The sequence below is a fragment of the Zonotrichia leucophrys genome, chromosome Z, assembly GCF_028769735.1.
Source record: "Zonotrichia leucophrys gambelii isolate GWCS_2022_RI chromosome Z, RI_Zleu_2.0, whole genome shotgun sequence".
Classification (NCBI taxonomy): domain Eukaryota; kingdom Metazoa; phylum Chordata; class Aves; order Passeriformes; family Passerellidae; genus Zonotrichia; species Zonotrichia leucophrys.
The window spans coordinates 1,393,655-1,418,831 of record NC_088200.1 but is presented as its reverse complement, the minus strand read 5'-3'; the positions used below and the strand labels follow the sequence as shown (position 1 = coordinate 1,418,831).

General features: G+C 49.9%; 1 protein-coding gene across 4 annotated transcripts in view; it reads left to right on the top strand.

Annotated features, from left to right (window-relative positions):
* Positions 1-24,795, top strand: part of CTIF (cap binding complex dependent translation initiation factor) — a 146,477-nt gene extending 121,682 nt beyond the window's left edge. For all 4 annotated transcript variants that reach the window (XM_064735870.1, XM_064735869.1, XM_064735868.1 and 1 more), the window contains 3 exons: positions 2,700-2,855; positions 18,309-18,362; positions 20,223-24,795. In XM_064735870.1, coding sequence (XP_064591940.1) covers positions 2,700-2,855; positions 18,309-18,362; positions 20,223-20,438 — 426 coding nt within the window. In that variant the 3' untranslated portion in view covers positions 20,439-24,795. The remainder of the gene's footprint in view (positions 1-2,699; positions 2,856-18,308; positions 18,363-20,222) is intronic.
* The last annotated feature ends 382 nt before the right edge of the window (positions 24,796-25,177 follow it).

Below are 25,177 nucleotides of genomic sequence, written 5' to 3'. Positions count from 1 at the left end.
TGCAGAATATGTGCAAATCACCTCCTTTTGCAAAGCTTGACCCATCCTGAGTCCAAAAATGGAGCAAAATTATTCCCACTGCAGCATCACATTCTGTGTGGAAATGTCTGCAGTGCCTTGTGCATCCATCCCACATTCCATCCCCCTCTCCCATCCTTCATAGGGGTCCCTCAAAGTCTGCACAAGCTTTTCTGTGACTGGGGGTGGTGGGGGGCTACAGACACCTTTCTTTTACAAGGATCTGTTCATCTACAAAGGTGGGGAGATGTTCATTGATGTCTCTGCATCAACCACTGGGTGCTACAGGATGAAAAAAGGAGGGTGATGTGTGGTGGAATCCTTTCCTGCCCAGCTCCCATCCCCGGCCTGATGAGTTTGGTTTGGTTTGCTGGTTGGTTTGTGGAAGTTCCAGGCAGTTGGTGGGTTTGATGGTTTGGGTTTTTGTACAGAAAATTGTTTACAGAAAATATCTTTTTTTTTAAAGACAATGTTGAAGAGTTATTTTTGTTTCTTGCACAGGCACAGAGCAGGGCATGTTTGAAGCAGGAGAGGGAAGGAGCAGAGTTTCCTGCAGTGTTTTTTGTTCTTTCCCAGTAATCTGGGACTGCAGAGCCCGTGCAATTATCCCAAGCTGCTAGGAATTTCACAGCATGCCCCAGGGATCCCAAAATACAGCACAGCTCCCCAGGTACACGAGTGTGGAGCTTCCAGGCCCAGGCAGCACAGGAGGTGCTGTAGGGCATCCAGGCTGGGAGAGGGAGGATGGGTTGGGGGCTGGAGCTGGCTGGGATGCTGTATGGGGCTGGAGACAGTGCCAGGAGAGGGAGAGGAATCCAGGAAAAGCTCCAGGGTTCAAAGGAAAACCTTCTGTGCACTATATGGGTGGATGGGGCAGATGGGATACTCTTGCCTGGGTTTTTAATTTATCATTAATCAGGATATCATGTCACTGTCTTTTTTTTTTTTTTTTTTGCATTAAATTTCAGTTTTAAAGTCCAGAACAAGTAATTGGGTAACCTTGGGGGTGATAACCAGAGCTGACAAATAACTCCTCTGTCACTGCCCAGGGACGGGCTGGTTAATGAAAGGATGAACTCTGCAAACTCCCTCAGAGAGTCTGGGGAGACCCAACAGGATTTGGCTGCAGGTTGACTCCAAAGTCGCAGACACAGTTGGGCAACTGACTTATGGAAATGGGTGTAGAGAGGAATTAGTCATCACTGCTTGGTTAATAAGTGCCTCAGCTATTTTACAAGTCTTTTTTCCTGCATATGCAAACACATATTTTATTTTTCCTTTTGTAATGAAACATATAAATAGCTCCTGCCTTGGATCTTCTGTGCATACAGTTGTGTCATGAAAATGATTGTCGTGCTTTTGCCTGGCTTTCTTTAGCAGCTGCTTCACTTAGCTTTGTTCTAAAAGGAAGATCTCCTGTGTGTTGTCCAGGGCAAGAGAGCAAACTTTGGTGTGGTGGCTTTTATATCTCCCCAGCTTTGCAGAGAGCAGCTGCAGGTCAGAGTATTTGCAGCAGCAAAGCCCTTTGTCTCAGGCAGTAGGAATAAACTGAGATGAAAAAGATAGAAGCTAATTTATTTAGTTGCTGCATTTCAAAGGTTGTGCAACCTGCACTGGAAACACACAGTGTGGAGAAGGAACTTGTCCTCTTCTTCAGTATTCCCCTGCTTAGTGTCACCTAAATTTTAATGTCAAGGAAAGCTCACTATGGAGACAGGCAAGAAAAGTTGTGTGGGATGTCATGCAAGAACCTCTGCAGCATCTCTTAGAGCCCAAGGAAACCTTCTTGACTCTGAGCATGATGCACTCCTTTGTGTCATCCTCTGGAAAGGTTTTTGTAAGGTTTTCTGTGTTGGCTTGTGCTCTTTGCCATGTGTTTCCATCACATACATCCCTTTTCGTACCCCGCCTTTGGACAAATCCCTTCTTTCTCCCACCTGGAGGTCTGATGGGGAGGCAGCTATCTCCCTGTGTGCTTCCTCCTGATGATGCTGACCCATAAATCACGTCACTGGGATAATCCTTAGTCATAGCAACCATCAGCTCAGGCGCAGGGTGACCTTTTAATGCCAAGCCCAGGCTGCCCTGATCTTCTGGTCAGGCAGGGAGCCAGTCTCTGCCATTATTTTGTGAGACGCCAGAGAGCAGCCAGACCATTAGGATGTTCCTGGCCAGACACTGGGTCTGCTGAAGATACTGGAATGAATGGGCTGGGCAGGTCAACCTGGACCACCAAGCCCAGGATGGCCACCATCATTTCCCCTGCATTTTGTTTAACCTCTCTGTTGCTGCATTTTTTCAGTCCCCGTGGTGCTGGCTTCTTCCCTCCTCACCAAAAAATCAAGCCATCCAAACCCAACACATCTGGAAAAGTGACCCTGTGTCTGTTGGGGGCACAGAAGGGTGCAGAGGGCAGACACCATCTCTGGTGCAAGCTGTGGCAGTTATTGCAGGAGTTGGTGATATTTCTGCAGTACCTGCTTTCTGGTGGCTTTGCTCTGTTGAAATTGCAGCCGCTCCGCGCGCGTTGAGTAATCTCCCCACTGTTACTAAAGAGTCAGTCAGTCTGTCTGTCCTCCCCCCACCCCGAGTTTCAATTTCCTCCTAATTCCCTCTCTAGACAGCCATTGTCTCTGCCGTGGTGTTGCTGATGCAGCCTCTTGTCTCTGTGCCTCTTGCAGAAGGATTTCTCCATGCGGGAGGAGCTGCAGCAGCGGGACGTGGAGCGCTGGCTGGGGTTCATCACCTTCCTCTGCGAGGTCTTTGGCACCATGAGGAGCAGCACCGGGGAGCCCTTCCGAGTCCTCGTCTGCCCCATCTACACCTGCCTCAGGGAGGTAAATGCCTTCCTACTTGTCCTTCCCCACCAGTGGGACAAGCTGTGCAGAGATGCCCATGGTCCATGGAAAGGCTGTGGATGCTCCATCCCTGGAAATGCCCGTGGCCGGACTGGACAGGGTTTGGACCAAGCTGGGATAGTGGGATTGTGGAAGGTGTCCCTGCTCATGGCAGAGTGTCAGAGCTAGACAGAGGTTCTCTAAGGCCCTTCCAGCCCAAACCATTCTGGGATTCCATCTTTGCTTTATAATTCCTAGACATTTGCTCTGCTGACACTTCACACTTCAAAAGTACTTACATCTGCAGGCACTCTTGGCTGTTCCTGCATATTGTCTTTCTGCTCATTAAAACACAATAATTAAAGCACACACTCCCTTTGTCCAGTGGCTAGGAAGGACCAAAGTTGGAATGGCAAACCAAGCACTGTAGTTTGTTAATCCCAGTGTTGTGGAAATCCCCACCTAAGCAGCTTAAGCAGCTTCATAAAGCAGGTGAAGCCACCCAAATAGATGAGACAGACCAAGGGGAGGAAGGAGGGAGACAAAGGAAGTCCCAAATGCCCTTAGACCCAACCCAGGGCAGCAGAAACCAAGCCCTGTCACCAGGGTGGGGGATTTTTCAGAACCTGATTTCCTGGTGAGCTCATTGTCAAGCTCCCCATGGGTCAGAGTGGTGGCAGAAACCTAAGTGAGTACATACAGAAAAGACAGCTCAAGTGTTAATGTTCTATAGAGAAGGAAAGGGCTTCCCTCCATCCTGTTTTAAGGATGGCTTTGTCTCCTGCTGCTGCCTGTAGAAGATTTTCTCAGAAAAACCCGCCTTGTTGCCCAGGGTTGGAGCTGTGAATCTCAAATTGTCAGTGGTGCTTCTGTCAGGCCATAAATAACTCACTGTAAAATAAGTTCTCCGCTAGACCTCAGGCAAGGGAAGGATAAAGAAAGTGCTGGTGATGACTTTTTTTACATGCATGGGAAGTTTTCCTCTGAATGCAAACGCGCCATAAACATTTTGTCTGGGTGGTAGTACTGTGGGCAGAGCTCACAGATGGTGACTGGAGCAGAGAGGAGCGCGGGCCTCATGATAAGGCAGACATATCCAGAGGAGGAGATGGGAGAGGGACGCTAAGAATAGCCGAACTTCCCCAAAATCCCTGCCCACGGAGGTATGTGTCACCTTCTGGGGAAGATGTGACGTCTGGCAGAGCCCCCGTGCCCATCCGCTTCCCCTCGCAATCGTGACACAGCACAGCCCTGGTTCTGCCTGAGCTTTTCCCTGCCCACTCCTGTCTGCCCTCGCCGTGCTGTCACTGTCCCTCCTGTCACCCCTCTGCTCTGTGGGGACGTGGTGGTGAGCTAGAGGTGTGCGGAAGGACATGAATTTCATATATCAAGGATATTTTTTGCTACAGGGCAGCTCCATAAAAAGATTCACTAATTATATCAAGATGTCATGCGTAAATTTGCTCTTAAAAATACATCTCTGTTCCTTAGCAGGACAGGTCTGTCCCTGTGGTGTTGTTTGTCACAGATGACTTTACTAGATGATCTTTAATAGCGAGATGATCTTTAGGTCCCTTCCAACCCAAGCTACTCTGTGATTTCTAAGAGGTCTCTTAGCTTAGCTGACGTGGGTGAGCCTGACTCCTCTGGCTGCCCTGCCCCAAAATGCTTGCTCTGTGACTGCTCTCTCTGCAGTACTTTGACCTTGATTCACCCCTCTTCCATGGCTCTGGAATGGGTTTTCATTCTGCTGCCTTTTTTTTGTCATTGCCAGCTAATCCTGCTGCACAGGGCCAGCCCAGGGGAAAGGGTCACCGATTTATCAGCAGTGCCAGGCTCTGGTTGGCAGACGGTTGCCAGGGCCAAAGGTGGGCTCAGACACAGCCAAGGAGGTGGAGGTGTGCTTTTCCAGGTGCACCCCAGAGAGGACAGGGACATCTGCACCGGCTGGGCCTGCTGGGTGCTCTGTGAGAGTGTGGAAAGCCCCTGACTGTGCAGGCTGTTCATCCCTTGGTGTTCCCCAGGAGCCACATGGGCTGGTGGCCCAGCAGAGGAGGGGGTGGCACCATGGCCTTTAAAGTTTGGGACTCCCACATGCCTTAGGAGAGGTTCACAAGGTGTAGTAGCACTCAACATGGGTTTTTTTCCCTTCTGCTGATTAGAACATACATCCCCATGTAGAATCCCAGCCCCTCACTCCTAATTCCTTTCATATTGATTATTCCCAGCAAGCTCCCTCTGTGCTGCCCACAGTCCTGCACAGCCCCTTCTGCCTCCATCCACCCATCCTTAAACCATAAATCATTAGCAGACGCAAGATAACATCTCTCCCTCTGCCTGTCCTTTCAGGTCACTTGCTTTTTAGTTTCTCCTTTTTTTTTTTCTCCTTTTTCCCTTTATAGCTGTGGCAGACTCAGCCAAAGGTCAGCAAGGCAGTGAGCAAGAGGAAGGGGAAAATTGCCTGATGACTGAGGCAGGAATGTCTCTTCCCTTCCCCCTTCAAAGTTTCCTCTCTCCAGCTCCTTTCCCCCCAAATAAAAGCTTATTCACACCATCATTAGCTGGCTGGGAGGGGTGAGGGTGGCCAGGAGGGCATCAGTGCTGGGTGGGGAGGAGCTGGGGACACGGCTGGGGCACTGAGTGACAATGCCAGCGCTATTTATCGATCGCTGTGGATGGGTTGGTTTTGTGGGCTGGGAAAGAAAGAAAAAAAAAAAAAAAAGACAAGTTCATTTCAGGTGAGGCTGGAGTGATAAATGCTGGGGTTTGCTGGCTGATTGACCCAGGGCCCATCGCTGTCCTTTGGGAAGCAGGCAGGCCCTGTGCAGGCAAGGCAGTGGGTGTTTAACCATGGCAGAGGAAATGTGGGTCAGAGCTGCCACCTCACCCAGGCAGCCTTTTGGAATAGCTGTGCCCCTTGGCTCAAGCACAGTCCAGCCAAATTCCCCTCCCAGGGGGCTCTGCTGCATCCTCTTTCATCACTTAAGCCTGAAATGGGGGGAGAAGGAAGGGACTGCCAATACATCCAACACTGTAATGGCATCTCCCAGTTGCAGAATCCCTACCAAATGAAAAAGTTTAATTTCCATAACTGTTTTGAGGGGTTTCGGGTGAGGTTTGTGCAGGCTGAGAGTGTGTCCTCGCAGCGAGGTCTGGCGAGGTCAGCGTTGGGATTTTAGGCAAAGAGAGGGTTTGCCAAGGGAAGTAAAAGGTGAATCCAGCTCTCATTAAAATGGTCTAATGGAGCACACTGTGTTTGGATGGTAGTTTGGACTAAAACACTTGCAGTGGGTGAGTGCATATTTTAGGTTGGAGAAGGGCAATGGATACCCTAGGTTGGCCCAAAGATCAGTCCTGGAGACAAGTGGGAAAAGGAGAGAGAGCCCTTTGCAGATGAGAATGAGAGGACTATTGCAGCCCTCAGATCTGGAAAGCCTGGGAAAAGAATAACAAAGCAGAGATGTTAAATAGAAATAAAAGCGCTTTCCTCCTATTCTTCCCTCAGAGCTTCGGGGAATCGAGGGCGAGCTGGAAGAGGGCATTGTTCCTGGGATAAAGGCTTTCCCCAGGGATGGTTATGCTGCAGCCAGGGCACTGTGGGTTTGACCCTTGCCTGCTTCCAGACCTGGCTGCTCTCACTTGGGAACAGTGGTGGCATCTTGCAGGACCAACATTCTTCCATGAGCCTTTTATTTGGTGAAAGCACTTCTAGCATTATTAGAAAGTTGTTCTGTCTCCTGTGCATGATGGTCTTAAGTGAGAGTGACGTCCCAGTCTCTCCTTCCAGCCCTACAAGCCCTCTTGACTATAGCCTCAGTTTATTTCACAAAAGCACTCTAAATTTTTCCCTGAACATCTCCTTCCAGGATGGTTAGGAGTGAACATGCTGACATCTTTCCTGCTCCAAAGCCTCTGCCCCTTGTCCAAACACCACAGACCATGCTGAGCCATGCTCCAGCAATGCTTCATGTTGCATGTCTCCCAAAACCAACTAAAACCAAGAGAAGAGCCAAGGTGCTTTGGTTCTTGCAGCCTGGCCATATTTCTTCTTTTCTGTGGTCTTTGGCAGAGTCAAAGCAGAATGGAGAAAATGGGTGGTTAAGGCAAGGAAGCAGTGAATGTCAGCTGAACCATCAGAGCCCTGTGCGCAGTGCAAGAAGTGCCCCGTGGCTACTGAAGATGTGGACATAATAAATAGTATTATTTGCCATCTATTGTTCACTGATTGTCACCACTTTTGCCTTCCCCAAGCACAGTTGGAGCTGTCTGTCCCTCATCCAGCTCTGTGCTCCCATGTCTGTGTGTGAGTCAGCAGGGTGGCCATGGGCCACCCCAGCTCGGTGCCCTCCCAGTTTCATCCCCTGGTGCTGCTGGGGAGGGGGAACATTAGAACTGGATCCTGAGGGGCCCAGCCCAGCTTTAGGTGACATCTGAGGTCTGCAGGGAAGGAGGGATCACACCCAGTGTGGCTGTTGATGGGTGTTGTTGGGAGGTTTGCCTCCCCTGTTGTCTGTCTCATCGTCAGTGGAGGTTGTTGGGACGCCAGCCCAGGAGGTGCCCCTGGGGCTGGGAGCTGCCACCTCCCTGCCAGCCCCTGCCAGGAGCAGCCACTTCCAGCCCCGGTGGTTGGTGCCAAGTGCTGCTTTGGATGCATTTGTTTGTTCTTACAGTGCCATTTAGCAGCCAGGTAACCTGAGCAGTTGCCTATGGCAGCAGAGCAGGGAGGTGGAAAAACTGGCTCGAGGGACTCAGGCTCAAGGTGATGCCATGTGGCAGTAATGCCACTGTGGTCTCTCCAGGCACCTCACCAGCTGGTGTCCCACACAGGGAGGGCTCTCCCCCTCTCACTCCCCATAATAACACCATCCCACCCCTCACCCATGTCACTGTGCTCTTCTCCTGCACAGGTCTGATCTTTTGTTGCAAGTTTTAAGTTTCTTCTTGACATTTTGCTTCACCCCACCGAAGTCCCTCTCATTGGCAGCCCCTTGAATACATTTCAGTACATCCCAGACTTGCTGTCAACTTTCAGTCTTCATGAGATTGAGCTCCTTACCTCCTCCAAGTCACAGATAAGGATGCTAAATAGAGCAGGTCCTGGGATAACAACTTGGTATTTGTTATCATTCCTGGCCTTCAGGCAGAGTTGGGTTGGAACCCAATGGCTACAACCCTCTGAGCCCAGCCATCCAACCCATTTTTTTACCCATCTGTTTGTCCTGGCTTGGAGACAAAGGGACTGGATATCAGGGGTGACAGGGAGCTGCCTTGGCACCATCCCACTCTGAGCCAACTCTGTCCAAGACAGGGCTGCTGGGGAAGGGTCAGAGCAAACCCCAGGAAGTAGCTCATCACAGAAAGGCTAACTAATCTGCAAAACTTTGTGCAGGAGGCTGCAGGACCAATTCATAGAGATCCCTCCAGCTTGAAAGGGTTGCTGCTTCTGAGGCTGTGTACCCCAGGGGTATCCTCTTCAGAGGGATGCAGTCACTGGCCTGACCCAAGACAGATGATTTTGGGGTCTCAATAGCAGCCCTGGGGAGCCAGGGCAGCTCCCAGGCGCTGTGAATCAGCAGGGATCAGACCCAGCAGGCTGGCAGCAGGCAGGACAGTTGCTTCTCTGCAGGAGTTGTCTCCTACCTCCAGTCTGGTTGGCAGAGACAGTCCCATTTCAGCATCGTTTAAAATCTTGGCACGCTCCCATCGCTTCCCTGCCTTGGTACAGGCTGCTGACTGAAAGCCTCGGGGTGGTGGTGCAGGGAGGATAAATACTCCCTGTCTAATTGCCTTCCCCCTACGTCTGAGTCTGCGGTGCAGCGTGTAGACGGGTATCCACTCCCCTCCCTTCTCTCAGTGCCTGTTATCTCCTGGGGCCATGCTGCGTAATTTAGCAAAATATTCTAACACAGTAATTAACGTCTGAACTTCAAGAGGGCACTGCCTTTTCACTGTCTCCTTCAGAGGAAGAAAAAGGAAAACCTTCCCGGCTGCAGTCGGATGAGCGGGGAGGGTGGTGCTCTTTGGAAAAGAAAATTGTATCTTTTAACGTGGGTTGTGTTTTGTTAATCACTCTCACTTTTTAAAAAGCATCAGCCTTTTGAGTTTGAAAAAGGGTCTTTGACAGTATAATGAGATGCTAGGATTTTTAATATTACTCTCGGAGTCAGAGAGTGAAACAATTTTTGCTTTATCAAATGAGCAAAGGCACCTAGGGGATTAGATCTTGACCCTATACCACACTTCCACTCAGGAAGCTCCATGAGGCCAGATCTGAACAGAGAAAATATGTCTTTTACAAAGAAGGAGACTTATATCCTCGCAGAAGTCTCCTTCTGGGGATTTATGTTCTGCAAAAAATCAAAGATTTGGTCTCCAGTCCAGTGGGGCTGGGACAAACTGGGAAGTGTTCTGTGTGTGGGGAAAGGATGGAGGAGGAATGAGGAATGTGGGCATGGGAGGGAAGGGATTTCAGAGAATGAGTCAAAAAGGGGTACTGGGGCTCAGGGCCACTGCGTGGAAGGAGAAATGAGGGGAACAAGTGTGGAATTGTCTTGGGAGTCCAGGAGATGTGGTTTGAAGACATGGAAGGTCTGGGAGGAAGGTCTGGGATTTGGAGCAAGTGGGGCATGTTGATGTGAAGGGGATATGGACTTGCAGAGCCATGACAGGAGGCAGAGTGCAGGAGCAGAGTCTGCAGAGAGGAAGGGTGGATGCCTGTCTGTAGGACCACGCAGGGCAGGGGTGGATGTCCCTGTAACCTCTGTGCCTGACATACATTAAAAGATAATTAACCATGCAAAAAGCTCCCACACCCCCAGACCCCCATAGCTGTGCTGGCAAAAGCACTCCTATGAATGCAGCTTGTTTGGGAAACAAACGATTTCCTTTAATCCTGGTCATTTTGATCCAAGGGCAGAGTTAAGGTTGAGGAGGTCAGGTGTTATCTGGGAGCAGATGAGGACGGGCCAAACCAGGGAGGGCTGCCCAGTGCCTGTAAGCCCATCTGCCCTGTTGAGTATTGTATGTGCAGGAACATATTCTTGGAAAGCCACAGGACTCATTCAGTCCCAGCACCAAAACCGTGGTGTTGTATCTTAAATAGAGGAGGGAAAATGCCACCCTCGTTTCTCTGGGACCCGTGGAGAAGTCAGAGGAAGCAATTTGTGCAGATAAAGAAGTGAAGTCAGATACCATCTCACAGGATGGTCCCTCCTCCTCGCGTGGCTTTGTTTTTCTCCCTCGCCCTCCGTACCAGGCATTGTTAGTTCCCAAAAACCCTTTCAATGGGATGTAAACACAACTATTTGCGTCTGCCGCTGCGCGCTCGCTGCCTCTGCAGAGCCAGGAAAGCGCAGAGCCTCCGGCCAGCCAGGGTGGAGCCCGCTGCAATCAAGCGCCATGGTCTCGCCGCTGTTTCTTTCCATGTTTTGTGTTTCCCCGGGACCCTTGGGATGAGATCACATCCTCCTCTCCCAGGGTTATTATGTCTTCGGACGGGCAGGATGAAGCCGGTCGTCTGGGTGGCTTGAACTCCCTGTGCACCCAGACCGGGTGGCTCTGGTCCGTCTGTCCTGCTCACCTTCGGGTCCTGGAGGTCCACCTCCAGCCAGGGGATGTGTAACCACCGGGCTACTGTTGGATTGCAGCGTCTGGGTTGATGAGTGACCAAATTTTCTTCATCATTGTCTCCAGTAATTGCCTCTTAATGGTTTCCATCTTCTCAGGAATTTCTTCTGCCTGTTCCAGATCCGGGGAGAGAGAGTGTCGTGTTTCATGGTTTCCCTTGCCTACAGTGGAAAGGAGTAGGAGGAGTTTCCCACGACTGGGTACAGGATTTTGTTCCTCTGGCCTTAATTCAATTTGCTGTTAAGTATCTCTGAGTTCCTCAGGAGCCTGACAAGGAGGATAACCAACATTTTGGTTTACTCAATGCAATAAACAAACTAATCTCTTCTTACCATCCTCCCAGGGAGTCCTGGTTGTGTAATGGGAGAACAGAAGTCTCCCTCTGAGCTGAGGGGAGCTCGTCAATGCCAAAGGAGTTGGTGCCACCAAAACTCATTTAGGTTGCCCAAAGTGTGTTAGAGAAAGTGTCTGCTATGGCCATGGCTCTGGTGCAGCCATGCTGGGACAAGCAGTTCAGCACAGAGCTCCTTGCCCCCTGTGCCACCTCATCTGGGCAGCTGCCTGTGGGATCAGCAGTGCCCTGTGCTGGTGAACTTTTCCTAAGGAAGCAGCTGGAGCTGCTGTCAGACATTCTCACCCAGGCTGAGACCATGACATCCCATCAGGAAACTGGGAAAAGAGTTCCCTGCATGAGACACATGGTCTGGTGGCATCTTGTGCATCTTCTGTAGCCTTGAAGACTTCCCAGATCCCCAGAGAGGTGTGAGCAGAAGGGAATGGGGAGATAAGCACCATTGCTAGTGGAAGCAGCTGGACACAGACTGCCTCTCACAGCTCAGCTGTGTTTTTAAATTCCAACAAATCACATTTTGGAGCATGGCAGAGCCTGTGCCTTGTGCAGAGATCAGCACAGGCAGCTCCATAAGGGAAAGGTTTCCCCTAAAACTTTGTGTTTGGGCAACCTCAGCATTAAATGGGTGAGCAGAAACTATTTCACCTATGCCTGTGAGCTTCTAGAAGTCTGTTTCCATGTGCTCACTTGTTTCTTCCTCAGAGAAAGTCAGTCTCATCTGAGCTTCCCTCACTTCCAGAGAGGGACTCAGTACCCCTTTAGAGGGGGTGGTGCTGGCACAGCTTGTTGGTAGGCACAGGATGACTCAGCTGACCTTCTGATGTCCTGGGTCAAGGAACTGATGGTAGCAAATTGTAGAAATCCTGAAACTGACCCTGCGGTGCAGCATTTTGCAATCACTCATCCCCACAACCTTGTTTGTACTTTGCATGTACCCAAGTCTTGGCTGTTTTCACCATCCTGTGTCCTGAGGAGAAGTGGAGCCTGTACCATTGCCTGTGTCTCAGAGAAGTGTGTGACTCTCCCCATGCAGAGCCATGCAGTCCCATGGATCTTATCTCAGGCATCTTCCTCAAAGACTTGTGACAGTAGCTCAATAAGAGGCTGCTGGAAAGGCAGAAAATTGCTATTGATATCTGTCTGCAGAGAGACCGTGAAGCAGAATTGGCCTGAGATCCCACCTAGCAGACCATGGGGATTCCAGGAGGTTTTGGGAGCTGGAGTTTCCCAGCTGTGGCCCATTAGAGCACTAAGGCTGCCTGCAGAGCTGTGTTAGCACCCAAACTGCACTGTCAGATATAGGGGATGGTCACAGAACCACAGAATGCTTTGGCGTGGAAAGAACATTTAAAGCTCATCCCATTCCACCCCCTGCCATGGGCAGGGACACTTCCCACTAGCCCAGCTTGCTCCAAGATCCAAGTCCAACCTGTCCTGGGACACTTCCAGGGATCCAGGGGCAGCCACAGCTTCTTTGGGGAACCTGTGTCAGTGTCTCACTACCCTCATTGTAAACAAGTCCTTCCACCTATTTAGTCTGAATCTCCTATTTTTTACATGAAAACTATCACCCCTTTTCCTGTTGCTACGTCAACTTAGTCCTAAAAAAAAGTTTTAAGACTAAAACCTTAGTTCTTATCTTTCTTATAAGCCCCCCTCATAAGGGGGTGTCCATGATGATCCCAACCACAGAGCTGGAACAGATCCATCTGTCAGAGGACCAAGTCCATCATGGCCCTTCCCAAGGCACTTTCTGGTTAAAAGCAGGACTGGGAAGCACCATCTCTCCCACACTTCCAGTACTGTGTTTGTCCACTCTGCTTAAGCTCCAAGTGGCACAAATAACTGATATTTCTGAAGGAAATGTGTCTCCCTTTTGCCCCTGGCCTTGCTCCACACCAGCAGCGAGCCGATTGCTGCACCTGGGCCATGCGTCTGCAGCACGCTGGTTCCCCTGAGGTCATGCTCCACAGTCCCTGGGAGGGGGGAACACTGTGAGGCACCTCCTGGTGACCCAGGTGTGTATGGAGAGCATACCTGTGGGCAGGCTCAGCCCCGAGGCTGCCGGGGTGTCCGTGCCTGTTGCCACTGGAGCCGTGAACCCGAGATGCCCGTCGGGGAGAGCGGCGCGTGGGCTGCGGTCAGCCCGGCTTTCCCTGCCTCTCATCCCAGCCTCTCCCAGTGGCTCTGCATGGATATTTTCCAGGTTTCTTGTGCTTTCACGCTGGAGTCATCACTGAAGCTTCGTGAAACGCTGCATGCTAAGGGGTAGTTAGTGGCCAGCATTGCTTATGTGTCATTTTGCAAGCGATATCGTACACAGTAATTAGCACTGTGCCTTGCAGGAGAAATATCATTGTATCTGGAAAGGGTAATGCGTGTGTTGGGCTGCTCCCACCCCATCTCCTGGGGAGAGTTGCTGAAGAACACAATTAAACCTGCGTGGTTTAGTGATAAGGGGTGGTGGGACGGGTTCTCCTGTCCTCCTCGTGGTGTGGGCACCCCTGAGAATACCAAGTAAGCACTTCAGCTTCTCAGCAGGCCAGGTGATCTCAGAAAGCAGATAGTAAACCCAAATATTTGGGGTGAGTCCCAGTGTGTTCGTTTTGTGGTTTGCTCCTGGTGGCCTGCTCCCCATACACAAGCATCTCCTGCTGCTCAGCAGTTCCAAGCTGGCTCTGTCTGTGATGAGGCATAGCTGCAGTTTTAGGGCTCCTTTGGTCCTTCAGCCATGGCTGCGTGTCCACCTCGTGTGGCTTGTGATGCTTACCTCTGCAGAGATGTGAAGAGAAGGCTCTGAGGACATGGAGGCCGGGGGAGATGGGTCCCATTAGCACACCATGGATGCCAGTTTTGCTCAAGAGCCACCTTGCAAGGCACTGCAACTCACCACAACCGGCAGCACTTCCAGGAGCAGACCCTAAAATTTAGTTTGGGTTCCTTATGCAAATGTCTAGCACCCAGAGCCCACCTGGGCACGCTGGCTCTGCAGAGGACCTTGTCCAGTGCTCATCTCTCTGAGTGACACAGAATTTTGAATGAGAAGGTGCCTGATACCTCACACCAGTCTGCAAGGCAGCGAGTCCAGCACCAAAAACAAAAGTGAGAAGCCTTTCGCAACTGAGGCTGGGTATTATATGACTGGCCGGGCAGATTCTGGCATGCAGCCTCCTCTCTTAGGAAATCAGGCAGACTCTTTGTCTGCTCTCCAGCAGGAACTGCTGCTTTCATTGCCCAGCTTCACCCGATACAGGGGAAACCGGCTGGAGAGCAGAGGGAAGTTTTTCTCGCAGACAGCCCCAGCCTCCAGGGGATGATTACAGGTTGAACTGAGGAGTTCAAGAGTCCCAGCTCACCTGCCCTCTTGTCTGCCTCATTCTGCTCTTTCAGATCCCTCGTCCACGTCCATCAGCTGGTTTGAGCCCTGTGGGAACCTGGTGGAGAGGGAAGGGATGGTGCCCACAGTGGGATTTGGGCAGAGGCACGCAGCAGGGAGGAGCAGCTATAAATAGTTAAATAAATAATAATTCCAATGTGGGAGTGCTGATTTAATGGGTATAGAGTGTTTACCTTAAAATATTTTAAGTAAATATGAATTGGATTGCAAACAGTGAATGCAAGTGGCTGGGTGGTCACACGAGTGCTGCAACTTCAGGGCTGTGATTTCCGTGGAGCTCTCAAAACATTTTCACTCTTTTTTTTTTCTGGTTTTTTTTTTTGCAGCCCTGGTCAGGTCTGACTCAGGGGTGACAGAGCTTTGGGAAACACTGTGCTCTGGCTGAAGGAAGCTCCCAAATACTTTGAGTGCCTGGTGCTCACATGGGGCACGATCAGTGGGGATGAAATACCCTTTGAGAAGTACAAGCAAGTTTTGTTTGATGGGTGAGGACATCCATGGTGGGACCCCAGGCAGCGCAGTCCTTGCAGTCAGCAAGGTTCAGTGCCCACACCAGGCTCCCTGATCTCCTCCTGCTCTGTCATGCAGGGCTCAGAGGCAGATGGTGCCTACACCCCAGCATGCTACAAACATGGTCAGCAACACACAGAGAAACAATGGCACCGTTCTGACCCTCCAGGCTTCAGTCCATTGCACTGATGCAGGCGGCTGGCAGCCATCTGTGATCATGGATTTGGGCTCTGGTTCTCCAGAACAGTAGCAGATCTCCCTCATGCACAGGGATGTGCCTGGGCTTGGTGGGCAGGCTGTGGCCCTCCCCAGCCTGCCTGTCTCAGGCAGAGGCTCACCTGTAGTGCCTCAGAACCGGTTTCCCTTGGTAGTCTATGCAGCAGTGGAGCATGTGGGACTTGGGTGGGCAAGGTGGGGCACATGGTGCCTTGGAGGGATGGAGCTGGTGGATCCTGGGTGGATGAGGTGCAGTGCATGGTACCTGGATGGACAAGGTGGAGCACATGGTGTCTGCATGGACAAGGTGGAGCACGTGGTGCCTCCATGGACAAGGTGGAGCACATGGTGTCTCTATGGAGAAAGTGGAGCGCATGGTGTCTGCATGGACAAGGTGGAGCACGTGGTGCCTCCATGGACAAGGTGGAGCACATGGTGCCTCCATGGACAAGGTGGAACACATGGTGTCTCCATGGACAAGGTGGAGCACATGGTGTCTGCATGGACAAGGTGGAGCACGTGGTGTCTCCATGGACAAGGTGGAGAGCACATGGTGTCTGCATGGACAAGGTGGAGCACATGGTGTCTGCATGGACAAGGTGGGGCACATGGTGTCTCTATGGACAAGGTGGAGAGCACATGGTGTCTCCGTGGACAAGGTGGAGCACATGGTGTCTCCATGGACAAGGTGGAGCACATGGTGCCTCCATGGACAAGGTGGAGCACATGGTGTCTGCATGGACAAGGTGGAGCACATGGTGCCTCCATGGACAAGGTGGAGCACATGGTGTCTCCATGGACAAGGTGGAGAGCACATGGTGTCTCCATGGACAAGGTGGAGCACATGGTGTCTGCATGGACAAGGTGGAGCACATGGTGCCTCCATGGACAAGGTGGAGAGCACATGGTGTCTCCATGGACAAGGTGGAGCACATGGTGTCTCCATGGACAAGGTGGAGAGCACATGGTGTCTGCATGGACAAGGTGGAGCACATGGTGTCTGCATGGACAAGGTGGAGCACATGGTGTCTCCATGGACAAGGTGGAGCACATGGTGTCTGCATGGACAAGGTGGAGCACATGGTGCCTCCATGGATAAGGTGGGGCACATGGTGTCTCTATGGACAAGGTGGAGCACATGGTGTCTCCATGGACAAGGTGGAGCACATGGTGTCTCCATGGACAAGGTGGAGCACATGGTGTCTCCATGGACAAGGTGGAGCACATGGTGCCTCCATGGAGAAGGTGGAGCACATGGCACACTGATGGACACACTGGAGCACACCCATTCTCCTTGTTCAGCCAAGTCACATCAGAGGAAGATCAGGTGTCCATGAGGGCAGTGTGAAGTTGGAGGGTGCCTGCCCAGGGCTGGGGGTAGGATGTGTTCTCTGTTTCATCAAAGGTAGGTGAGACTGTTCCTCATTAGCCAAGTACCTGAGCACTTGACAGGGACATGTTCATCCTCACAAACACCTTTTGAGCTAGGGAGGCATGTCCCAGCCCTGTGTGTGGGAGCTGGGGCTAGGGAAGTTGCAGCCTTTCTATGACCACATATCCTGGGCAGGGAGCAGGATCACTGAGGACACCATGGCAGAGGAAAGGCTGGAGTCAATCCTAACTCTACTTTCAAGCTTTAGTCTTTGTGTTATGTTCTTTACTAAAGAACACTAAAAATAAGAAAGGTGTTGTTAAAAGGTATTGTCTCTTACTTCATTCGCAGCCCTGCTTCATGCCATGCTCATGAGCTAAATACCCCAGGAGGGAATATCTGGACTACTGCCTGTTTATATTATTCCCTAACTGATATTTTTTTTTCATTGTTGGTGTTGGGTTTAAAATAATCTCATGTTTTCTTGTGAGGAATCTGAACTGTTTGTGAGAACTTATCTCAGAGCACATGGCTTGGGCTTAACTAACATTTTCCAAACAACTTAGGAGAAAGATAAACTGGGGGGTAGGATAGAAAAAAAAAACCTGCTGGATGATTTGAGAAACCCTGGCTGAAGCTTTGCTAAGGAGAGGGACAGAGTGCTCAGTGAGATGCTGTGAACACCATCCTCAAAGCAAACAATCTGCTTTCTGTTGAAAACAGGAGACAAAGCTCTGAGAGTAGTGGTAGTTCCTTGTGTTGTCTCTTCTTTCCCCTATCTGTTTTCCAGCCAACATGGAGCTGGTAAACAGACATTTATTTGTAGAGGAAAGGAAACATGGGAGAAAAAGAAGGGGACGGAGAGATGGTAAGGCCTAGAGTCACAATTCTGATTTTAACTAATGGATATGACTTTGGAGTAACATTTAGTTACACTGAGCAATTTTTATATGGGCAGTTTTAATCAGTTCAACTGCTTTTAAAAAGTCTACTTCTCTCTAATGAATGTCAGATGATAATGAAGCCAGTTTTCCCATATTTTCTTCTTTTGTTCAGTGGTTACTGCACACAGGGATTAGTTCAGGGTCACCAGGGCTTGTTCTTTGCAAAGTGATGGGATGGAAGTAGCTGTGAGTGTTGCCAGTACCTGTAACTGTCATGCAGGTGTGAACAAAGGAAAATCCATATTTTTGTTCCCGTTTTGAGGATCCTTGCTCATGGTTTCAGTGTTTGTGGGGTGAGACGTGCTGACCTCCTACACTTTGCCATTGTCAGATGGAGCTGTTGACACTTGCTACACACCCTGAGTCTGAACCAAGAGAGATGAGCATCATCCTGCACTGTCCTGTGCCATGCCCAACAACATGTTGGGTTTTTCCTGAAAGCTGCTCCTGCCTGCAAGCTCGTGTTTGTAACTCAGTGTTCATGGAGAGCAGAGCAGGGTTGCATTTGGGCACGTGGAACTCCGTAGTTTCATTGGCACCCCTGCCCCTGCAGCACTGTGTAGTCAGCCTAGAAGGAGCCATATTAATTACAGTGAATTGGGTGTAGCTCAGGCACTTTTGTGGCTGTCAGAAGTGTCCCCACGGGGATGGAGAGGTTCAGGGGTGGGTGGCAGAGCCCCTCTTTCCAAACAGCCACTCCTAGGTCTGTGCTACTCCAGTGTTGTTGACTGATGGCTGCATTTGTTCGCTGTGTGTGTGAAATGACTGTTTTCTCACTGCCTGCCGAGGGATAAAAAAGGCAATGTAACCTAAACAAAATCTATTACGAAAGTTGTTAATCTAAATTTTACCCCATGTTTTGTCACTGTTTATTTTAAATTTTTGTATGGACAATCTGTTTTCTTCCCTCCTTCTGATTTTGTGTCCTTTCTCCTGGAAGTGTCAAATGCCAAGCAGGACAAAGACATAGAAAGTTGTAATGGAGGAGGAAGAAGATCATGCATTTCTCAGTGTTTGTCCCTTCTGTCTTTTGCAGTTGTTGCAATCTCAGGATGTGAAGGAGGATGCTGTGCTTTGCTGCTCCATGGAGGTAGGGAAGCACCTCTACACCTGCCCTGATCTCATTGCTTTATCCCTTCCATCCTTGCCCATGCATGTGTCAAGCAGCTGTTGGATTTTTCCAGACCCAACAGCTGTGTGGCCTCTGTGCATTTTGGAATCATCAAATGGATTGGATTGGAAGGGACCTTTGGAGGTCATTTAGTCCAACCCATCTGCAGTGATCATGAACACTTTCCATTAGGTTGCTCCAAGCCCCATCCAGCCTGGCCTGGGACACTGCCAGGGATCCAGGGGCAGCCACAGCTGCTCTGGGCACCCTGGGCCAGGGCCTGCCCACCCTCCCAGCCAGCAATTCCTCATTCCCAATGGGCCAAAATCTGTCCCTGCCCTCTGGCCCTGGGAGCCATTGCCTGGCTGCTGTCCCTGCCTGCCTTGTCCCCAGGGGCTGTGCAGCTCTCCTGGAGCCCCTGCAGGCCCTGGCAGGGGCTCTCAGGTGTCCCTGGAGCTTCTCTGGTGCAGCTGAGCAGCCCCAGCTGTGCCAGGCTGGCTCCAGAGCAGAGGGGCTCCAGCCCTGGCAGCGTCCCCATGGCCTCCTTTGGCCTTACTCCAGCAGGTCAATGCCCTTCCTGTTCGGAGGAATCCAGAGATGGATTCAGGATCCCAGGTTGGGTCTCACAAGAACAGTTCAGGTAGAAGCCCAGTGTGAGATGAAAGCCCTTGAGACTCTGTCACTGGGCTCCTGATGAATGTAAATGGATGCAGAAGTTTGGTACCTGGGGTCCCGTCACAATATTATATCATCCTGGTTCCTTCAGATCTCACCCTCCATTCAGTTTTTAACACAGAAACAGCTGTATTGGAGCAAAAGCTGCCCCATGACTCACTGTGCTCAGCAGCAGTTTTTCAGAGAAGGAAATGACTGGACATGGCACTCAGTGCTCTGGTCTGGCTGACACAGTGATGATCAGCCACAAGTTGGACTCAACGACCTTGGGGGCCTCTTCCAACCTAACTGATTCTATGATTCCATGAATTCTAGCAGAGTTCCTATTAGTTACTTTTTCTTGGGAAGTGATGGCCCCATGGGGACAGATTCCTTTCTTGCACAGAGCAGTTGAAGTTGCAGCTTGAATAGTTAAAATTCAGCAAAATGAGTGAGGAGGCGGATTTGATTTTTAAGGTGAGGACTTTGGGGAGCTCTGCTTTAGGGAGCCTCCCACAGACTCATCACTGTCCACCCCAAACTTGAACCTTTTCTGTGGAACCACCTAGAGCTTGTGCTACTCAATGGAGGCTCTCCAAGGAGTAATTGTTTTAGAAAAAGCCCTTGGCTGTCTCCAGCAAAGCAGCACGACAGGTATAAATGCAGATCTCGGCAGGGCAGGATTTGTTATGCACACAGGCGCGTTCTGCTTATTCCAGCTAATGACTGGGAGTCACTGGGAGCTCTGAATCAGCGAGTAAATGAAGGGCCAGGTAGAAGGCAGGAATACCACATCACAGCCTGCACTTTGTTTTGACAATAGCATGATTTTTAGGTGGGATTTTTTTTCTTTTTTTCAAAAGCAATCCGTCGCTCCTGCCTTTGAAGTCAGTGGGAGCTGAACCATTCACTCCTCCAGCAGCCTGGTGCGGATGCTTTTGAAAACCTCACCCTTCGTGTTCAGCTCTTGGAGCCGGCTGCTGGGTGGTTTTGGTTTTCTAAAACCATGACGCCTTTAACCTTGCCTGCACCAGGCAGGGCAGAGTCGAAGGGACAGGAGAGGTGTCTGTAAAAAGCTATAGGGGTGTTTTAGCATCGTAGAGTGGTAGAATCCTAGCCTGTCTCAAGCTAGAAGGGACCCACAAGGATCAGTAATCCATGGCTGACCCCTTCTTCTCCCAACAGCTGCAGAGCACCGGCCGGCTGCTGGAGGAGCAGCTGCCCGAGATGATGACGGAGCTGCTGGCGATAGCGCGCGACAAGATGCTGTGTCCCTCCGAGTCCATGCTGACCAGGTCCCTGCTGCTGGAGGTCATCGAGCTGCACGCCAACAACTGGAACCCCCTGACGCCCACCATCACGCAGTACTACAACAAGACCATCCAAAAACTGACGGCTTGAGGGGCAGGGCAAGGTGGGGTGGTAAGGGACGAGAAGAAGAAGAAGAAGAAGAAGAAGAAGAAGACATGCGCCTTGACAGGACCCGGCAAGAGCTTTTCTGATTTAAATCCCCCAGCAGACCAAACCCCAGCATGCTCGAGAATACGTTCGTGGGGTGGGGAGGGAGCAGCATGTTTCTTTTTCAGCCGCCTCGCCAAGTGCCACCCCTCCTCCCTGCCGTGGTTTTGTTTTAGGGGTTTCTTTTTCTGAACTCATTGCTCAAGCAGCAGCAGCGCATCCCGCCGGGTTATTGTTTGGCTTTCGAAAGAAGACAGAGAATTTGGAAAAGGAGGGGAAAAAAAAAATAATCTAAGTGGGGGCTAGTATTGTTTTCACGCCGTCCTCCTGCCTTGCCCTGGCCAACTGGCAGGAGACAGCACGCAGCAGATGTCTCGGGAGGACAAAGCCAGGCACACACTACACCAGACGCTCATAATTGATGGCTTTTGTCAAGCGAGGCTTGCGTTAGGTCCCCCCCTCCTTCTCTTGTTTTCGACTTTCTGTGTGTTCCCCCCACCTACCCGCCACCCCTTCAGAGGCAGATTGGAGAGCGGGACGACTTTCTTACTTGCACTGGGTTTCCTTTTCCTCGAGCGTTGGTAATTTCCTCTTATCTTATTGTATCGTTGGACGGACAGTTGTGAGCAGCTCGGGGACGGGGAGAGCAGCGCCTTCCCTCGAGCTGGGAAACGGTTTATGTGAAGATGCTGAAGCAGAAGGAGTGTTTTAAAGGAGTCCTAAAGCCACTGCAGAAGTTACATAGCCACCGTCATCTTGCCAGTAACCTCCTCAGTGGATTGAGAAACGTGTCCTTTGAGCTGGGGGCTCTAAAAACAGGGGATTCTGTGGCTCTTGCTGTTCAAGTCGCCGTTATTCCTCAGCCACTATAATCATTTAACTTTTTTGTAATAATTTTTTTTTCCATTGAAGGAGTGCTTTATTGTTATTACTGTCATGGTTGTAATTATACATTTAAATCCAGGCCTGTTATAGTTGGGCCTAATAATGTACAGGGCAAGGGAGAAATGAAGGTTTGATGTTTTTTGGAGGCTGGTAAAGAAAAGACAAGCAGCGTATAGCGAAAAAACAAAAAAAGGAAAAAATAAGAGGGAAAAATAGAAAAAGCCAAAAATAGAAGTTTGAGCCTGGCTTCTAACTAGCTGAATATGGTATCCAGCGTTCCTAGGTGTGTGCAGTGTGCTGGAGCAGCTCTGTCCCATGCTCGGTGTGAGTGGCACAGTGCCATCGAGCGATGGGGGACATATCCAGAGAGGCAGGGTGTGCTCGGGGATCCCCAGGGGGCTCCAGGATCCCCTCATGGCTCCTTGCTGGAGCATCCCAAGGGAGAGGACAGCTGTGAGGGATGGTGGGGAGGTGACACCCAGAGGGTGAGAGGCTGGTCTGCGGCAATGCCTGAATCATGAAGAAGACACGGTGGGCTCCTATTTGCTGATCTAGCAACACTTTGACTTAGGAAATCCCTCCAGGTGGTTTTTCTAATGAAACCTAGCAAGGATGCAGGCTGTCCCATCCTGCCTGCAGGAGCCAGGGAAGGCATGATGCCATCAGCTCATCCTGGCTTCTTCTCACTGTTCAATTTATTCCTTTTATGATAAGAGAATTTATGCCACAACGATGGCACACATGGACCCCGGACCGGGCAGGCTGGGCCTCAGCTCAGCAGCTCAAACCCGTTTTTCCAAGCAAAACGTTGCATTTCTGGTGGCTTGTAAAGAAGAGAGATTTCACCCCGACCTCCTTGGATGTGCAGTATGTTTTTGGGTGCCTTATGAATGTGTTGGTCTGTCTGCGATGGGGAGGAAGCTTTTGCTGCAAAATTTAAAGGGCAGAAATTTTCAGCAGAAAATGCATTGCAGGGGGGTGAGCGTTGTGATGCTGCAGTTCAACATTACCTGAATTTTCATCTGGTTGTCTGCTGATCCAGTTTTCATGCTGCACCTGGAGCAAGAGGAGCTGGAAAGAGGAGCTTCAGTTTTCCTGCCTGCCTAGAAAGCAGCGAAATGATTGCTGAGTTCACTAGAACTGCCTGGAAGAACTAACTTTTGCTTCACTTATTCGAGCCCAGGAGCTTCGCACAGTGAGGGCGCCTTGCGTTGGGTCAGCTTCATTAGTAGCAACGTGGTTTGATAGTGTTAATGAGCAGATGAACTTCATTAGGACGGCAAAGCCCATCAGTATTACAAGGCTCAGGGCTGTGCCCATCGCTCTTTGTTTTTTCTGCTCCCTGAACTCTCAAGGAGTGGAGGAGAAGGGGATATAACACCCATCACAGTGCACTCAGGCAGAGTGTCAGTCTTCTGGGAGAAGGCCTGAAAAATAGTTTTGTCTTGTTGTGTGGTCTTTTTTTTTTTCTTTTTTTTTTTTAAGAACAGCAAAGTCCTATAGCAGGGACAGAAACCTGGTGGTTTGGGGTGCCAGGGATCCTGCCAACAGTGATCCAGACTGCCACTCTGGGCCCTGCCGCTTCTCACTTCCCACAGAATTTTTTCTTGGGATGTAGTGAAAGAAGAAAAAAGAAAATAAAAACACAGATAATTGGGGATTTTTTTTCTAAAAACTTGAATTTTTCACCCATCAGTGCATCAGGAGGCATTCAGAGTCAAAGTGTAAGCCACAGGGCAGTATTTCTCCTAAAGCATTTCCCTACCCCTGCCTGCTGTGAGAGCTTATTCAATTTTCTCATTGTGGGGCAATCCCAAATCCCCCACTAACCAGGCTTGGCCCATGACTTTCCCTTCCAACACTGGAAATGAAGAACTTTCATGTGAAATCCGTCGTTTTGTAATGTCTTGCCATTTATCTCTGCTATTAGCATACATTCATCCAGCCATTAACTGCTTTGATACATCAGTCACTCTGTTGATGTACAAGATTCAAAATATTGACCAAAAATGGGGGTTTCTCCCCAAAAATTACATGCTGCCAGTGGTATCTTTCTGAAGTCCATCATCAGGAAGCCGGCAGACACATGACATCATTCACCAGGGTACCGTGTTGGGAAAAGAGGTACCATGAGGACATTTGATGGGCAGGATGGGGAACAGCGCTGGGGAAATTTTTGGGGTGAAAGCACCTGGGGATCCTGGAGTGTTTTCTTCTCTCTCTTTCATTTTTTTCTTTTTTCTTTTTTTTTTTAATCTTTTGGCTTACTTTGCAAACGATCGCCAAAGAGCGTAATTCTCCAAAATGTATTTTTGGGTGCAAAGCCACTAGTTACATCTCCCTAAATCAGCCAGATTCCATCTTTGCTGCTCAATAAAAGTATTTGTGTGGGGTTTTACTGCATTGTCCCCATACAACTACTGTCAGCAAAGGGGGAAAGCAAAGCCCTTGGGCCAAATGTGTGTGGGGCCAAACCTCAGGGTGGTGTGGAGGCTGCAGCAGCATCACCTCTGTGCCCATCTCCCTGGGATGCAGAGCAGGTTTGCTGACACCCTGCCAGGCTCCCCAGGTTATTATTCACCTCAAAACTCCTGGTAAAAAAAATCTTTCCAAACCGATGAGTTTTGCTACGCAGAAAGTGACTTGCTTGGTTTCCCCATGAGGGATTCCACTGCTGTTCAGAGAAGTCTCGTGTATACGGAGGTGAAACAAAAATGGGGAGAAAAAAAAAAAGGAAAAAAGGAAAAGTAAGTGATTTGCTTGGTTCCCCTCTTCCCCTGAAGGAGATTAATTAGTATCTATTCTTGGCATGATTGATGGCTTTGAAAGAAAACTTGTCAGAATAACTTATGATTTATTTTCGTGCTTATTTTTATAACACCCCTCACTTGGAAATCTCTCAAAATCTTAAATATGATTTTTTTTTTTTAATTTCCCTGCTGGGTATTTTATGGCTTTACACTAATTTTGCTCTTCTTGGTGATAGCTATTAAGCAGTCCTGGTGATATTTTCAGTATTTTTTCAGAAGAAATTATACTAAGGGTTGCTAAGTCCACTGTCAATAGCCAAGGGAGCTGCGGTGTCCTACAGAACACAGAGTTAATGCTAGCAATTTTTTTTTATGTATTTATTTGCATTTGAAAAAGCAACATTTTTAATTTAATCATATTTGTTAAACTAAGCGCTTTAAAAAATTTTTAAAAATAAAAAAATAGGAAAAAGGTTTTGGGGAGAGTAAAGACTAGATATTCATACTTAGAGAAATCACAAACTCATCATTTTCAGCATTTCAGAGACTGTTAAAACAAGGGAGCTCATAACTCTTTGTGGCAATTCAGTCTTTGTTTATAGAACATCCAGATCCACTGTATGCTATAAAATGCCTCATCTGAGTAATAAATGTTTAAAGCTTGACATTTCCCCATCTCTTTGTGGGTGCGGGGTGTCGCTCCTCCTGCTCTGGGAGGGCCCATCCTTTGGTTCAGGATGTGGGTGGTGGGAGCAGAATGTCCCTGGTGGTGGGAGCGCAGCTCAAGGGGGGCTCTGTGGGGCTGGCTCAGTGCTCCTGGCACTGCTCACGGCCTGCTGCTCCTCCTGAGGGGCTGGGTGCCTCTCTTGTCACTCCTGTGGGAGTGGTGCAGAAGGCTCGGAGCTCCATGGGCGATGGATTGAGCCTGGCTCCTGATCTGCCTCCACAGCTGCCCATTCGCTGCTCCCCATCCTCTGCCCAAGGTGAATTTCCCTCCTCTTTGTGTCCTCCCTCAGCTGGGCCTGCTGGAGAACCCCCAGTTTAATC